Source organism: Podarcis bocagei (genome assembly GCF_964188305.1).
Source record: "Podarcis bocagei genome assembly, chromosome: 11".
Classification (NCBI taxonomy): domain Eukaryota; kingdom Metazoa; phylum Chordata; class Lepidosauria; order Squamata; family Lacertidae; genus Podarcis; species Podarcis bocagei.
Genome location: NC_138136.1, coordinates 6,730,056 through 6,747,079, shown reverse-complemented (window position 1 = coordinate 6,747,079; position 17,024 = coordinate 6,730,056). Strand labels below are relative to the sequence as shown.

Below are 17,024 nucleotides of genomic sequence, written 5' to 3'. Positions count from 1 at the left end.
ATGGAACCTCCCTTTCTCTGCCCCCTCCTCAAATCTGCTCCAAAGGGTCAGGGGAGCCCCTGGAACAGATTTAGGGAGTGCATGAGGGGACAATGTTCTGTGGTACAAGCGTATATCCTTGTGCTGATGTGACAATAGACTTAGCACCATGATGGTAGTTCTCTTTTGTGGTTAATCTACTCTGGTTGCTGTATGAACAGAATAAAAGGTAAAGGGACCCCTGACCATTAGGTCCAGTCGCGGACAACTCTGGGGTTGCAGCACTCATCTCACTTTATTGGCTGAGGGAGCCGCGTACAGCTTCTGGGTTATGTGGCCAGCATGACTAAGCCACTTCTGGTGAACCAGAGCAGTGCACAGAAACGCCGTTTACCTTCCCGCTGGAGTGGTACCTATTTATCTACTTGCACTTTGACGTGCTTTCGAACTGCTAGGCTGGGACTGCTAGGCTGGGACCGAGCAACGGGAGCTCACCCCATGGTGGGGATTCAAACCACCAACCTTATGATCAGCAAGGCCTAGGCTCTGTGCTTTAACCCACAGCGTCGCCCGTATCCCTCCTATGAATAGAATGAGACATAAATTTTAAAATTATACTCCTTATCATCCTGATACAAGCAGTTATTCTATAGCAGAGTTGTAGGTGTAGGTGTTTGCAGACTGATCAATCTGCAACAGAGTGGATAAATGGCTTTGTGGGCAGAACCTGCCCTTTGCCTGAGCTGTAAGTACAGTGCACAGTCTATTTTCCTGTGGGTAGGGAGGGAGGTAGAGTGCGCTGGAGACAAATGAAATTTCTTTGGCTACTTATAAATATACAAATTGAGATGCAGGCAAACATCTTAAGAGAACAAGGGCTGGTCATTGCATCCTCAGAAGCAAAACAGCATGCTTGCTTGGTTTTTCCATGCCTTGGCCCATTTGTAAGCCACCAGCAGAGCATGTTGGATGTGTCTTACCCACAAGCCATGCATGCTCATGGAAGAATGCTCCTAATGGCATCAAGCTTGTGCTTAGGTCCTGCTTACAGGTTTTCTACTGGCATCTGGTTGGTTGCTGTGAGAATAGGATGCTGAATTAGATGGGCTATTGGCCTAATCCAGCGAGCTCTTCATGCTTTCTTACATGTTCTTCTTTTCAGATAGCTCCAGAAACGGAAAAGTAACGCTCATTGCATATTAGCAAATGAGAAAGTTACACACAAACTATGGGCCCTCAACAGCATGCAAAAGTATTCTTGCCATAATATATGCCAGAAGAACTCATGCACAACCCTATCAAACCTTTAGTTACGTAAATCCAACTAACAATAACACCCACAGTGTAACTGGCTGTGTTTAACTATATGAATTCTTTATACATCCTATAAACATACCTCTTTTCACATTATCAAATTAAGTAGAAGCAATTAAAGACCAACCTTTTGAACAGGAAATACAAATAGATAATAATAATAATAATAATAATAATAATAATAATAATAATAATAATAATAATATCTTTATTATCATTGCCCCCTTCGGGGACAACGAAATTACTTGACTGCTCCATAAAAACACTAATTAAACAATACAGTATAATACATCAAGGGAGATTAGATGACTTTCAAAGTCCGGGCTTCCCATTCAGGGCCGAGATCGCTCTGGAGAAGAAGCTGTTCTTAAGACGGCTCGTTCTTGTCTTCATCGTCCTGTATCTCCGTCCCGACGGCAGGAGCTCAAAGAGACAGTGACCAGGATGCGATGGATCTTTTACTATGTCCAGTGCCTTCCTATGGCACCTTGTGGCATAAATCTGCTCTAAGGTGGAGAGTGGGCAGCCAACAATCCTCTCTGCTGCATAGATCAGTTCTTATATACGTAATGTCCAAATAGAAGCTTTTTTTTGTGTTCCACGTATGTCTTTATGAATACAAGTGACAGACGCGACAACCTTAAGAAGCAGTACTTGCAGAAAATGAACTTGTTCTTTGTAATGTTCCACATATGCCTTTGCAAAGTATAGTTGTTGTATGCAGTTGCTGTTTGCAGGTATCAGACGAAAGAACTTAAGACAAGGATTCCCGGAATAATACCTTATATCTTGAAAGGGGGTCTGGTGTTGCTTGTGCTTTTTCTTCCTTTCAAAATCCTAAAATGTGTTATTATCTAAAGCAAATAAGAACAAAATATGTACAGCTTTGATGTAAGTAATATTTGAAATATGCTTGTTTGCACAGTACTTCAAGTACTACAAAAAAATGTGTGTTCATGCTAAGATTCTGTGCATAAAGTCATAAGATTTGGCTCAATATTTAAACAAAAATTAGCACAGATACTCTAAGAATATAAGAAAAGTTTCTTAGATCAGGCCAGTAGCCCATCAAGTCCAGCATCCTTCTCAACAGCAACAGCCCTCTTCCCTCCAGGGTTTCCAGCACTGCCTCTGACAGCAATGTTGTAGATAGGTAGCCGTGTTGGTCTGCCATAGTCATGCACACTTCTTCAGAGTGTATCTGAAGAAGTGTGCATGCACACGAAAGCTCATACCAAGAACTAACTTAGTTGGTCTTTAAGGTGCTACTGGAAGGAATTTTTTTATTTTGACTCTGACAGCAATGTTTAGTAGCTAGAGATAGTCTTATCCTTCATGAATTTGCCACTTTAAAACCCTCTTTTTGTGGGGATGATTAGGGAGGCAGGAGAGGATATACAGTGGTACCTCAGGTTAAGTACTTAATTCGTTCCGGAGGTCCGTTCTTAACCTGAAACTGTTCTTAACCTGAAGCACCACTTTAGCTAATGGGGCCTTCTGCTGCCGTTGGAGCACGATTTCTGTTCTTATCCTGAAGCAAAGTTCTTAACCCGAGGTAATATTTCTAGGTTATTGGAGTTTGTAAACTGAAGTGTATGTAACCTGAAGCGTAGGTAACCTGAGGTACCACTGTATTATTTAATGATATCCTTCCTAACTTGTGCTAGCAAGTTCGATATTCTAGCAGTTCCAAATATCCCCCTTTTTAAATTACGCAGCGAGCAGCTTGTTGCTGACTCATCTGAGTCTTACTATTAAAGATTCCTTCCTGGTAAAATCATTTCTAATCCCTCTTAAAAACACAAGAATCTTATTAACATTAATATAAAAGTATTAACATTAATATAAAAGTAGTTTGGGACGTGGGTGGCGCTGTGGGTTAAACCAGTGTTTCCCAACCACTGTTCCGCGGCATACTAGTGTGGCGCGAGATGTTGCCTGGAGGGAGGCGGGCGAGTCGGGCGGCGAGAGGCGGGGCGGCGGCAGCGAGGAGAGGCCGCCCAGCACGGGGCTCTCGCCGTCTGCCTGCCTGGCTGCCTGCGAGCTCGGCGGGCAGCGCCTCCGTCCGCAGCGCCCGCCTCGCGGCTCTCATTCCCTGCCCCTGCCAAAGCTCACCCAGCCAAGCTGCGCTCTCCTTCCTGCCTCGCTTTGCTGCCTCCTCCCCCCCCCACCCCCAAAGCTTGGAGGTTCCCCGGCAAGGGGGAGGAAAAAAAATTGAAACTTACACTTTCGTGCGTCCCTCCCGGCGTGATGCTGCGCGCTGACGTCACGGGGCTGTAATGGTGGTGTGCCTCGAGATTTTTTTCATCAAACAAGTGTGCCTTTGCCCAAAAAAGGTTGGGAAACACTGGGTTAAACCACAGAGCCTAGGACTTGCCAATCAGAAGGTTGACAGTTCGAATCCCTGCAATGGGGTGAGCTCCTGTTGCTCAGTCCCTGCTCCTGCCAACCTAGCAGTTCGAAAGCACGTCAAAGTGCAAGTAGATACATAGGTACCGCTTTCTAGCGGGAAGGTAAATGGCATTTCCGTGTGCGGCGCTGGTGCTGGCTTGCCACGTGACGCGGAAGTATCTTCAGACGGCGCCGGCTCCCGGCCTCTGAAGCGAGATGAGCACGCAACCCTAGAGTCGGACACTTTACCTTTACCTTACTAGTTTACTGACAGATTCATTCAGGTTCATAGACATACAGTATACCTGAAGGCAGGCTTAGGTTACATAACAAATAGTAAAGGTAGAGGGACCCCTGACCATTAGGTCCAGTCGTGGCCGACTCTGGGGTTGTGGCGTTCATCTCGCTTTACTGGCTGAGGGAGCCGGCAAACAGCTTCCGGGTTATGTGGCCATCATGACTAAACTGCTTCTGGTGAACCAGAGCAGTGCATGGAAACACCGTCTACCTTCCCGCCAGAGCGGTACCTATTTATCTACTTGCACTTTGACGTGCTTTTGAACTGCTAGGTTTGCAGGAGCAAGGACTGAGCAACAGGAGCGCACCCCGTTGCAGGGATTCGAACTGTCAACCTTCTGATTGGCAAGTCCTAGGCTCTGTGGTTTAACCCACAGCGCCACCCATGTCCCCAACTAGTACTATTCCACAACAACTAGTACTGTTCCATAAAGAAGTTAGTCCCAAGTGACTGTGACTAAGCAGTCACTTCTCCAAACACACAGCAACATACAAAATGGAGAAGACACACTAATCAGAACATGGAGTCCATGTGCTCCTCCATGCTAGTACAAGAGACCACCCCCTCTTCAAGTCACATGTAGTGGAAGTCTGTCCTAGCTTAGGAGGAAACAGGAAGTCTCCTCCTGAGTGGAACAAAACATCCCCTAACATGTCCACAGTAGGAATGTTGTACTTGACTGCAGTTTTGCATCCCGCACTTTTAACTACAGCAACATGGGTTTAAGGGGCTACATGGACAAAGAAAATAATAATAATAATCTGTTTTAAAGAAGTTCAGGAAGTTCTATCCCTGTGTCATTTATTAGTCTTGTTTTTCATGTACTTTTGCCATGGGAAGCAACAAACGTTCCAGCGGATGTAATGCTTTGCCCATAACTCTTTGCTATGTAATTGTGTTAAGAGCTAGAGGGGAAAAGATGTTTCCTCTTGTTTCTGGAGCAGCCACATGATGTCATCCTGGACAATTCTCTTTTCAAATACAGGCTCCTTTTTGATAGGCTGAGAACAACCTGAGCTCAGTGCTTCTACCAAAGTTGAGTAATGGAGTGTGTTCAGCTATAGTGCTTTGTCTTGCACTTTCCCCCCTCTTAATTTATAGATCTAGTTACTGCAAAGTGCAAGAAATGTTAAATCCATATTGTATCTACCTATTTTCAGTCCTCTTGGGCTGTACAATAAAACATCCGCTGCCAGCTGACGTATGAATAGGGAGGGCACGTCTGTGCCTTTGATTTATGCCTCCCCAAATGGCGAAAGTGTCCAGGAATTTTGTTGTTACAGGATACAGTTCCCAAGAGATGCTTTAAAGGAACACAGAGAAGTATTTGGGGGACAGGAAGTTTAATTTGTCTTTCCTATTATTGTTTATGAATGATGAAATTCATAAACAATAAAGAATGTTGTTGCACTTTAACCTCCATTCAATCTTAACCAAAAAAAATTACACTAACAGGTTTTTGTGTGTGTTTTTACTACTCCAGTGAGATTTCTAATGTCTATTTGGGGAGATTTAAGGCCCTAGGAATGTTTTTGTGTCTGTAGTGTCAGATGAAGTGTGCTTGACAAAACCAGAACATACAGAGCCAGAAAACGTTTATTTGGAGGTGGTAGAATCATTCTGTGCAGTAAATACTCATGGATCTTGAATAAATAATAGAATTGTAGAATCGTACAATTGGAAGGGATCCTGAGGGTAATCTAGACCAATCCCCTAGAATGCAGGAATCTCAGCTAAAGCATCCCTGACAGATGGCCATCCAACCTCTACTTAAAAATCTCCAAGGAAGGAGAGCCCACAACCTCCCGAGGGAGTCCCTTTCACTGTCTTGATGAAGAGCTACCCAACATTGCTGATAACAGAAGGTCCAATGGTGAAATGCGCCACTAATGCAATTCTATAATGAGAGCCCTGTAATGCAATGAACAAACTCTGAAGGATGGGATCTTGTCCCTTTTCAAAATTATTATTATAAACCCTGTGGATTATTTTTCTCCCCTGCTGCAGATGCCGTGGAGAGGAAAGAGAACTTTAAGGATTCCTCATTTATCTTGTTTTTCTGTTTAAGTTTCGAGTTCTTGCAGAGTTCAGGTGTAATCACAGCCTTCTGTTGCAACAGGAACCACCATCTGCTGAGGCATTCTGTAAGCAATCTAACATCTCCCTAGAGATAGTTTAGCATTCAATTCACAAAGAAGGATGGCAGGGACATGTAAACAAAAGGAGACAACTGAAACAGTGAAGAATGGGCTGTGCTCTAAAGATTCAATATGTTCCTTTATAGCGGAAAAAGCCTGTAATGCCATAAAAGCCTGGCAGAGAGTTCTGATGTATTAATTGTTTCCCCCCCCTGCCTCCTCCCTTCTGTGGCTCCATTAGAGAGTTGAAAGCAACAACCTGGGGTTCTCCTCAGCACTCAAACGCTGGAGTTGATAGAAATCCGGGGCATTCCCCTGCTTCTTGCCGGTGTGTGACCTTCTGAGGTATGGCAAGGAAAACAATTAAGGTTTTTCATCACAAGTGTTTCCAGAAAGAAACTAGTTGAGGAAGTCTGAGGAAACTCAACCACAAAGCCTTTTTTAAAACAAAGCACATGGCCTTTGCTTTTGCTTTTGTTTTAACCAGGCTATCTATTAACCTTCTGGTACTTCCAAGTAGAATGATAAAAGTGTGGATTTAAAAACCACATACGTTCAAATAGGTGAGTTGGAGATTTATTTATATTTAAAATATTTTTATTAGCAGTTTCAACATAACAAATTATCAAACCATATAATCACTTGCATTAATTCCCCTCTTCCATCCTCCCCCCCCCCCGGACTTCCCTCACCTCTTCCCTCTGATTTCTCAGCACATATTATTCTCTGCATGTTATAAAATTGTGCATATCCTTACATTATCTATCTAACATGTTACCAACCAATAAATTTGTGTATGTTTATTCAAAACCTGCCAAGGAGTCCAGTTCATTTTGTTGTCTTTTTAGATAATTTGTAAAAAGCTCCCATTCTTCCTTAAAGTCACAGTTGTCCTTGTCTCGCAATTTATATGTCAATTTAGCCAACTCTGCATAACTCATCAGTTTTTCTTGCCACTGTTCTTTTGTTGGGATTTCCTCATTCTTCCATCCTTGTGCTATCAAGACTCTTGCCGCTGTTGGGTGAATTGGAGATTCCAATACCTATTCATAATTTTGTATATGAACTGTTCTGGTAGGATCAGTCCTTCCAGTAGGCAGTGTGAGTTGGACACCTCAGGCAGCTGACTTTGTGTGTCAGGAAAGTGCAGCAATTTATTATTATTATTATTATTATTATTATTATTATTATTATTATTATTATTATTATTGTACTTCTTTTATGCCCCAGGTACCAAAATAACTTTGCATTCCAAGGCTGAAATGGGGTGTGGTGACCATTTGCTTTTCCATCCTAGGAAGAAGAAGAAAAAGTCATTGAATGGTCCTGGAAATGATCGTATTATTCTGGTTTAATGCAGAATGTAAAGATGTGATTTGGCATAGGTAGCCCAAAAAACTGGTGCTCGGGTGATAGTACACTGTTTCTGAGCATCACTATTATAAAGAAGGGGGATACCGTGCTTTAGTTATATTATAGACAGTTGGAAATACCGTATTTTTCGCCCTATAGGACGCACTTTTTCCCCTCCAAAAATGAAGGGGAAATCTGGGTGCGACCGATGGGGCGAATGCAGGCTTTTGCTGAAGCTTGGAGAGCGAGAGGGGTCGGTGCGCACCGACCCCTCTCGCTCTCCAGGCTTCAGGAACACATCCGCAGCCTAGGCAGCCCTACGGGAGGTCCGGGAGGGATGTCTAGGCTGCGGATAGCAGCCTGCCGCCCGGCGGGCGGGGTGCCCTGAAGCAGAGCGCCCCCCTCGCCAGGCAGACATCCGCAGCGTGGGGAGCCTTGCCGGACTTCCCAGCAAGGCTCCCCACGCTGCGGATAGCAGCCTGCCGGCCCCGCAGGGGGGGGCGCCCTAATGCAGAGCGCCCCTCGCGCGGGGCAGACATCGGCCAGCCCCACAAGCTCGGGGGACAGCAAGGAGGCACAGCGCCGCCATCCCGCTGTTCCTCGACCTGGTTCTGTTTCCCCGACCTGCTTTTGGGGGGGAAATAAAGGGAATTTTTCCCCCTTTATTTCCCCCCAAAAAAACTAGGTGCGCCCTATGGGACGGAGCGTCCTATGGGGCGAAAAATACGGTAAGTTGGCCTGTGGCTTGGCTTATGTACATTGGCCATTTGGGCAGGTGCTACATTTCTTCTGCTGCATTTCTTCACACTCATCTGCCTCCTGATTGTCTAAGGTTAAATGACCCCAAATCCTATGTGGAACCTGCCCCCGCCCCAAATCCTTAAACTAATGCCTTTCATGGGCTTGGATCTAGAGTTCCCATGAGTGGAGTTAGCTCATAAGACAGGCATAGGCAAATTTGGCCCTCCAGATGTTTTGGGACTACAATTCCCATCATCCCTAGCTAAGAGGACCAGTGGTCAGGGATGATGGGAATTGTAGTCTCAAACCATCTGGAGGGCCGAGTTTGCCTATGCCTGTCATAGGACATCCCAACTGGAGGAAGTGGGAGGAAATGGCACTTGCTGATTTTACTTTCTGTTGCAGCTCCTGTGCTGGTAAACCACCTAGAAGAGTGCAGGAAGTGGGGTTGAAAGCTGCAGGAAGATGGTGGAAAAGTTGGATCCACTCTTTTCCTCCAGCAGGAGCCTCTACTGGACTGCAGTCCCATCATCAAAGACCATCTTTGGATCTAGCCCATGGTGTTTGTGCTTGATGTTTGTGCTGGATGATCATCATGTCTTTGCAGTAAGATTTGTTTTGCAAGTCACTTTGAGCTTTCTTTAAACAGCATAAATATAAACAGTAATATGTATTAACAATTGTAATTATCATAGAATCATAGAATCCTAGAGTTGGAAGAGACCACAAGGGCCATCGAGTCCAACCCCCTGCCAAGCAGGAAACACCATCAGAGCACTCCTGACATATGGTTGACAAGCCTCTGCTTAAAGACCTCCAAAGTAGGAGACTCCACCACACTCCTTGGCAGCAAATTCCACTGTCAAACAGCTCTTACTGTCAGGAAGTTCTTCCTAATGTTTAGGTGGAATCTTCTTTCTTGTAGTTTGGCTCCATTGCTCCGTGTCCGCTTCTCTGGAGCAGCAGAAAACAACCTTTCTCCCTCCTCTATGTGACATCCTTTTATATATTTGAACATGGCTATCATATCACCCCTTAACCTCCTCTTCTCCAGGCTAAACATGCCCAGCTCCCTTTGCAGTATGCAAGCAGGAATGCACAAAAGTTTTCTGGTACAATAAACCTACTGGTTTCATCTACTCATAATGTGTAGTACCTGGTGCATAGTTGGGATGAGTAAGTCGTTGCAAGGGTTAGGGTTCAGATCTATTTGCCTAAAGCATGGATAGGCAACCTAAGGCCTGGGGGCTAGATCCGGCCCACGGACGGGCCAGGAATCAGCGTGTTTTTACATGAGTAGAATGTGTGCTTTTATTTAAAATGCCTCTCTGGATTATTTGTGGGCATAGGAATTCGTTGATTTCCCCCCCTCCAAAATATAGTCCGGCCCCCAACAAGGTCTGAGGGACAGTAGACCGGCCCCCTGCTGAAAAGGTTTACTGATCCCTGGCCTAGAGACTGTGCTGATGCTGTAAGAAATGGGATTGTCAGGGAACTCAGCAACGTTTTGTTTCGGGGAAAGCAAGTTTTTCCTCCTGCAAATAAGACCCGGTGTGATCTGGAATGCTATGTTGATGCTCTGAGAGATGTATCCCAGGCACCTGTAGCTGAATGCTCTCCTGCCAACCCCACTCAAGGGGAAAGGGGGAGAAAAGGGAACACTTGTATCACTCCCTCAAAACACTATACAGTGGTACCTCTGGTTACGAACGCTTCTGGTTACGAATGCTTCAGGTTACGAGCTCCGCTAACCCGGAAGTAGCTGCTCCTGGTTGTGAACTTTGCCCCAGGATTTGAATGGAAATCGCGTGCCAGAGGTGCGCGTGCAGTGAGAGGCCCCATTAGCGAAAGTACCGTATTTTGCGCCCCATATGACGCTCCGGCCCATAGGACGCACCTAGTTTTTTTGGGGGGAAATAAAGAAAAAAAAATTATTTCCCCCCCAGGTGCAGGGCTGGAAGAACCAGGTCGGGGAACAGTGGGAAGGCACACTCTGCCTCCCCGCTGTCCCCCGAGCTTGTGGGGCTGGCGATGGGGAGAAGTGCGCTGATCCCGGGACTGCAGGCAGCTCTGCGCCGCCATCCAGAGCAGGGTGGGACTTCGCTCCCCGCTCCCGGTGGCCACGCAGAGCTGCGCTGATCCCGGGACGGCAGGCAGCTCTGCGCCGCCATCGGGAGCAGGGCGGGACTTTGCCCCCCGGCTCCCGGTGGCCGCGCAGAGCTGCGCTGATCCCGGGACGGCAGGCAGCTCTGCGCCGCCATCGGGAGCAGGGCGGGACTTTGCCCCCGGCTCCCGGTGGCCGCGCAGAGCTGCGCTGATCCCGGGACGGCAGGCAGCTCTGCGCCGCCATCGGGAGCAGGGCGGGACTTAGCGCCCTGCTCCGGATGGCGGCGCAGAGCTGTGCTGAGCCGGGGACTGCAGGCAGCTCTGCGCAACCCTCGGAGCCGGTCTCCCGAGGGTTGCGCAGAGCTTCCTGAAGCCTGGAGAGCGAGAGGGGTCAGTGTGCACCGACCCCTCTCGCTCTCCAGGCTTCAGCGAAAGCCTACATTCGCCCCATAGGACGCACCCTGATTTCCCCTTCATTTTTGGAGGGGAAAAAGTGCGTCCTATGGGGCGAAAAATACGGTACGCCTCAGGATAAGAACGGTTTCAGCTTAAGAACGGACCTCCGGAATGAATTAAGTTCGTAACCAGAGGTACCCCTGTAAAGGGGTAGCCACTGCCAAGGCTCTGCCTTCCCAGCTGGAATGCCCAACCATTTTGGGAAATTCTCTCTCGTATCCACCCACTCTTACAGTCGTCTTTCCTCCATTTTTAATAAAACAATAAACAGGATAGGACATTTATTGAGGACAGTTTTCTACCTGCGTAAAGACTTTAAATTGAGTAATTTTGGACACTTATCTTTTTTATGCATTGGGAAAGTAGTTGTGAAAAATGCATAAAGAAAATGTTACTGTGGAGAATTGGAAATTGCACAATATTTCCTCAGTGAATTTTAAGATGACACTTAATAGAGCATTGTCAAACCCTTTGGGAAAATTCCTGGCACTATCTTGTCAGCCCGAAACATTAAGTGGTCCTTCATTTCTTCTTCTAATGACAGAAAAATGTTTTGTGTAGATTTATTGGAGAAGAGGCAGACTGATACCTTGTATAACTGGTTGATGCTGAAATATAGCTTTGACAGTGTGCTATGACTGAAAGCAAATGGCAGAAATTTCTCTTAGAGGTGAACTCAAAAGCACAGCTTTCTTTGGTCACGAGAGGCCATAAGTCACAGAATGCAGAAGGGCTTGCTTCAAAATAAAGGCCCCACAATTTTAATTCTGCTGTGCTGTGTGAAAACCAGATGACCAGGGAAGATTCAGACATCACAGAAGGACACCATGGCTTCTTTCAATCTCATAGTGTGGCAGCAACATCTCTACCCCCCCCCATTTCCCCCCTGATATCACCGTACTCTGAGATGACCATTAATCTCAGCACACAGCAGCCATATTTGCATGTGAACTGGTTGCATTTAGCAATCACCGGCGGCAGCACTGACACTTGGACAGAGTGAGGCAGCCACATCATAAAATAGATGCTGTTGTGTATGGGGGGGATGATGACATTGCCCTTCCATTTATCCGGAGCCCCTTAGCTGTTCCCCTCTGGTGGAGGGTAGAGCTCTGTGTGCCACACAGCCGTCTCTACCCACTAGACTAGCCTGCTGACCCCCAGTGCTGTTGGGGAAGCCCATTGACACTATTGAAATAAACCTTACCTTCCAGTCCAGCTGGCTTCTGGGGGACACACAAGGGGTTCTGTATATCGGTTAGCAAAATGTTTTCGGACAGCCCTCATCATGACCACCATGCGGTGAAGAAACTGAAAATACAGGGGCTCCTCTCTCAGTTCCTTAGTAAGAATCTCATTTCACATCCCATTTGGTTTTACCTGGACGAAGTCAACAGGAGTTGACACTTCGCATGGATATGCATGCACTTTGACTGACCATGGCACAGCACTGCCTGGCTGAACCCATATTTTTGGTCTCATTGTGTCACAGTCTGGGCACACATTGAACCACCCCAATACTTGCTAACATGCACAAAACTGCCAGGAAAGGGTTGTGATGTTATTCCAGCAACTGGCCCTAGCATGCTTGTTCTTTCTATACTAAAGCACAGCCTTTCCTAGCCGCCACCACCTCAACCTGGACCAAGACTAGGGCATTGAAGAAAGGATGTGTTTACCCTTAACTCCTGCCATGGTCCCATTGTGCCTCAGGGCCTCTGTGGCTGGATTTGCCCTGGGAGAGAAGCTGCCAGTGGCTGCTATTTAATCAAGAAAAAGCAGGCATGCATGTATCAGTCATGTGCTTAATATCACCTATAGTTTGCTATAGGTTAACAATGTTAATTGGGCCAATTTCAGATTCAATCTTAAATTTCTAAATCTTCCCATTTGGGCAATCACCAGAAAATTGGGGAATGGCAAACAATATATTATTAGTGGACTAGTGGTGGTAATCTTTCGTTGCTCTTTTGTCTAACAGGGGAAGGAATTTGATTCTGCTTCTATTGTTCCTCCCGCAAGCAATGGGGAAAAAAGGGTCTGCTGCCAACGCAGTCGGGGACATGCCTGCGGTAAAGGCTTTACGTCGGAGGAAGGTGGACTCTGAGGATGATGATGATGAGGATGCGCAGGTCACCGAGGAGGTCTGGCTAAAACGAGAGGAAGCAAAAGAAGTGCAGAGTCTAAGGAGGAGGCCAAATGGAGTGAGTGCTGCTGCTCTGCTCATGGGGGAGAAACTACAAGAAGAAAAACGACTTCCGGGTTGACGCAATCTGGAAATGGCGGATTCCCTCCGAGCTGCGGAGGGAATCGGCTCTACCGAGGACGGGTCTTTGTTGCGCCGGCGACGCGGGGACCCTTAAAAACCGCAGGCGCGGAAGCCTGCGGGCTGAAGACTCGGCGGGTGCCTTAAGCGCCCCCCCTGATCCACGAAGAGCCTTTTTAAAGGCTGCGGAGAGGATACAGGGGTGGCGTGGCACTGAGAGTCGATCGCTACCTCGGTGGAGCGAAGCCGCGAGCCATGACCAGAGAGCGCTGACTTCCTTCCTTGAAAATTTGGACTGAAAGAATCACCCGTGAGTAAGACGGATTGGGATTTTAAAAAAAATTTACCCTGAATTGGAGACGACCGGGGTGTGTGCTAAAAGGAAGTCTGCACCCCCCCCTTGCAGAAGTTCTAAGCAACGACATAAGAGCTAAGCTGGAGAGCCTACCCTTGGTGGGGTGAGTTAAAAAGGACACTAACTTTCAAGATTTGGCTAAAGGAAATTTTGGGCTGGAGAGTGGAGTTTTGGAAACCTTCTTTTTGTTTTAAACAACCCCCCCTCCCGGGCTCGGGAACGTCCTGCCTTTGTGCCTGTGTAAGAGCTGCGGAGTTTGACAGCTGTCAAAGCTGTCAAACGGGCGGTTTAAAGTGGAAAAATCGCTATTTAAGATCCCTCTGGACTAAGACGAGTTATAATTGAGCTAAAATTGTTGGAAACAAAGTAATAATAATCAGTTAAAGGACTGTTGGAGAAAAGACTAATAAGTAACCAGATTCCCCCTAGGGGGAATTCTGTGAAACTACAATGGATACAATGGCTGTGGAAGGAAAGTTACTAGTGGAAATCGAAAGGATGTTTCAATTGGTGGGAATCTTACAAGAGCAGAGCTTGGCCATGAATAAACAACTTGTGACTATGACCTTGGGAACAGGCAACTCTGCTCTCTGTATTGAGGACCTGAATGAGAAAGAATCCACAGCTGAATGGGAAACAATATCTACAGAGGTGGAAGAGACTAAACAACAAGAAAAAGAGGAAGTAACCTTGGGAAGCAACAACCAAAAGCTGACATCTGTGGAACACAAGCAAGGAGACTCTGGGAACATATCTACCACAAGTCTGTGAAAGACACAGAAGAAGAAGGAGGAGGTCCCGGGACAATATGGAATACAGGAACTTAAAATAAAGAAATATGATTGGGGCCTCCGTTTGGACTTTGATTCTGAAGACACAGGCTCTGTGGAAATTTTTCAGCAGTTACTTTCAAATCTCCTTGTGGGAAGAGAATATACTTTGATGGTGAAAGAACTTTTTCCAGACTCGACGACTGACATAAAGGACTACCAACAAGACAGGCGGAGAGGGACTGAAAGAGACTTGAAAGCCTTGGACGTGAGGAACCCAGGCTGAGAATCTTGACTTTGGATCTCTATTGGGAAGGGACAAAAACCGGGGATGGGAGGGAGGGAAGAGGAGATTCTTAAAAACTCTTAAGACTTTTAGGTTTGGTTAATATGACTATTAATTAAGATAAAATGAAAAATCGATGGAAGAGAACTTAAGTCCAACTTAGGAAAATCATTTTTTTATTATAAAAGAGGCAATAAGAAGAATAAGATGGTTAAGAGGAGAAATACCAACTTGCTGATATAATCTTGGGAACTGGGATGCACGAGGGGGGGTGGGGGGAAGTCAGGGAACAAGGTTATGAAACGGGGATTTGCTGATTTTATACATGTTTTTGTCTGGTGTTTTTTCTTTGTGTGTGTTTTGTTTCTATAAAAGCAGAAAACCTAATAAATTTTTTTTTTTTAAAAAAAAGAAACTACAAGAAGAAACGACTTTGGTGGATGATCCCTTTAAAATAAAGACCGGTGGAAAGGTGGACATGAAGAAACTGAAAGAACGGGGCAAGGCCAGGATCAGTGAAGAAGAAGAAGAAGAAGAGTTTGGATTTGATATCCCGCTTTATCACTACCCGAAGGAGTCTCAAAGCGGCTAACAATCTCCTTTCCCTTCCTCCCCCACAACAAACACTCTGTGAGGTGAGTGGGGCTGAGAGACTTCAGAGAAGTGTGACTGGCCCAAGGTCACCCAGCAGCTGCATGTGGAGGAGCGGGGACGCGAACCTGGTTCACCAGATGAAGAAGAGGACCTCAACCTCGGGACTTCTTTTGCTGCAGAGACCAAGAGGAGGGATGAAGATGCTGATATGATGAAGTACATTGAAACCGAGCTGAAGAGAAGGAAGGGAATTGTGGAAAACGAGGAACAGAAAGTGAAGCAGAAGAACCCAGAGGACTGTCTGTATGAGCTGCCTGAGAACATTCGGGTCTCTTCAGCTAAGAAGACTGAGGAGATGCTGAGCGGCATCACAGAGGTGGACCTCAGAATTGAAGCTAAGATCAAAAATTTCATTTCTACCGAGGAGGCCAATGCGCGATTGCTGGCTGAGCAGGAGAACAAAAAGAAAGACAGGAGAACCTCCTTTGTCCCAATGAACATGGCCATCAGCTACGTCCAGCACAACAGATTTTATCACGAAGAGCTGAATGCACCAGTACGGAGAAACAAAGAAGAGCCCAAAGCCCATCCCCTCAGGGTGCGAGACACTGAGAAACCAGAACCTGAGAGGTTCCCACCAAATTGCAAACGCCCCCCAGATGAGAAGGCAACCGACGACTATCACTATGAGAAGTTCAAGAAGATGAACCGGCGGTACTGAGGCTGACTTTTCCAGAAGGCAAAAATTCCTCTTCAGACATTAAGGGCAAATGCACAGGGGACTTTGAGAAGGTGACGGTTCACTTAGAATCATCCCTGCAACTGGGAACTTTTTTTGTAAACAGCTTTGATGTTTTTGCACTCAAGTAGTGTGTACGTTTTAAGAAATGAAACCAACTCTTGATAAAAGGTGGGCGTTATAAATAATTTAATTCAAGATGATTGAGGTTGTAGGCCCCCATTGTGGCTGTAGTGGGTAAGGTTATTGTACTACAGGGCTGCGTAAACTGTGGCCCTCCAACTTCCATAATTCCCAGCCAGCATGGCCAGTGCTAAAGGAGGATAGGATTTGTAGCCCAGCAGCCTCTGGAGTGCCACAGTTTCCTCGCCCTGGTCCTGCCAGTTTGCCAATGTTCCACCTAGTGTCAATGCCTAATTGAATAATCCCCTCCAGTTGTCCTATCTCCACAGCTGGAGGCAGTAACATTTCTGAGTACCAGTTGCTGGCAACCGCAGGAAGTGAGAGGGCTGTAGTCAGCTTGTGGGTTTCCCAAAGGCATCTGGGTGGCCCCTGAGAACAGGATGCTGGACTCGATGGGCCATTGACCCAATCCACCAGGCATTTCTTATGTACTTAGTTAAATCCTAGTGAATATTCATAGACTACTATGATGGAGCAAGCAGCAACTTGGGCTTTCTTCAGTTCAGCTAACAAAGTTTTGAAAATGCCCAGCGATTCTGTGTGATCCACAAGATAAAAATAGCATCTACCAGGAAGGGTTTGCATCACTTTCTTCATTCGTCCTTGGAGATTTCTTTGGTCTGATGCTTAACTTCCAGCGCAGCTTAAAATGGAGCGATATTTCCATTGGCTATGACGTTGGAAAATTGAATTGTGCTGTTGTTGCCTTTAACATCTGAACTGTGAGTCCACTAGGAAGCCAACATGCTCACATAGCTGATTTTGACCCAATCTCTGAAATATCAAAGTGGGAGGTGCAGTTCAGATTCTTCATCCCTTGATCACTGCTGTCAAACGGTGCAGATTTATTCCCACAATGCATGGGGGTGACATTAATTTTATGATGTTTATGTACTCTCGCCATAAGGTTAAAGCAGTTCCTACTATTAAGCTAGATGAAATTGCATTACCGTAATGAAATGCACTTTACTGATAAAGAAGAATGTCACTTTCACAAGTGGAAGCTCTGTTAGCAAATTTTTACTAGAGAATTCCCAAAATCATATCTTAATTGC

The 17,024-nt window shown here is 46.0% G+C and overlaps 1 protein-coding gene across 4 annotated transcripts in view; it reads left to right on the top strand.

Annotated features, from left to right (window-relative positions):
- LOC308597821 (splicing factor C9orf78-like) overlaps positions 1-16,438 on the top strand; it is a 36,040-nt gene extending 19,602 nt beyond the window's left edge. For 2 of the 4 annotated variants that reach the window (XR_014013147.1, XR_014013148.1), the window contains exons 3-5: positions 2,355-2,435; positions 8,620-8,820; positions 12,758-12,855. Coding sequence is in view for 1 of the 4 variants with exons in the window: in XM_081213969.1 (XP_081070095.1) it covers positions 8,801-8,820; positions 12,758-13,038; positions 14,879-14,968; positions 15,185-15,768 (975 nt within the window). In the remaining 3 variants the exon portion in view is untranslated. Of the gene's footprint in view, positions 1-2,354; positions 2,436-6,050; positions 6,778-8,266; positions 8,821-12,757; positions 13,039-14,878; positions 14,969-15,184 lie in introns of those variants that run through there. The other 2 variants (XM_081213969.1, XR_014013149.1) reach the window with 2 other exon arrangements.
- The last annotated feature ends 586 nt before the right edge of the window (positions 16,439-17,024 follow it).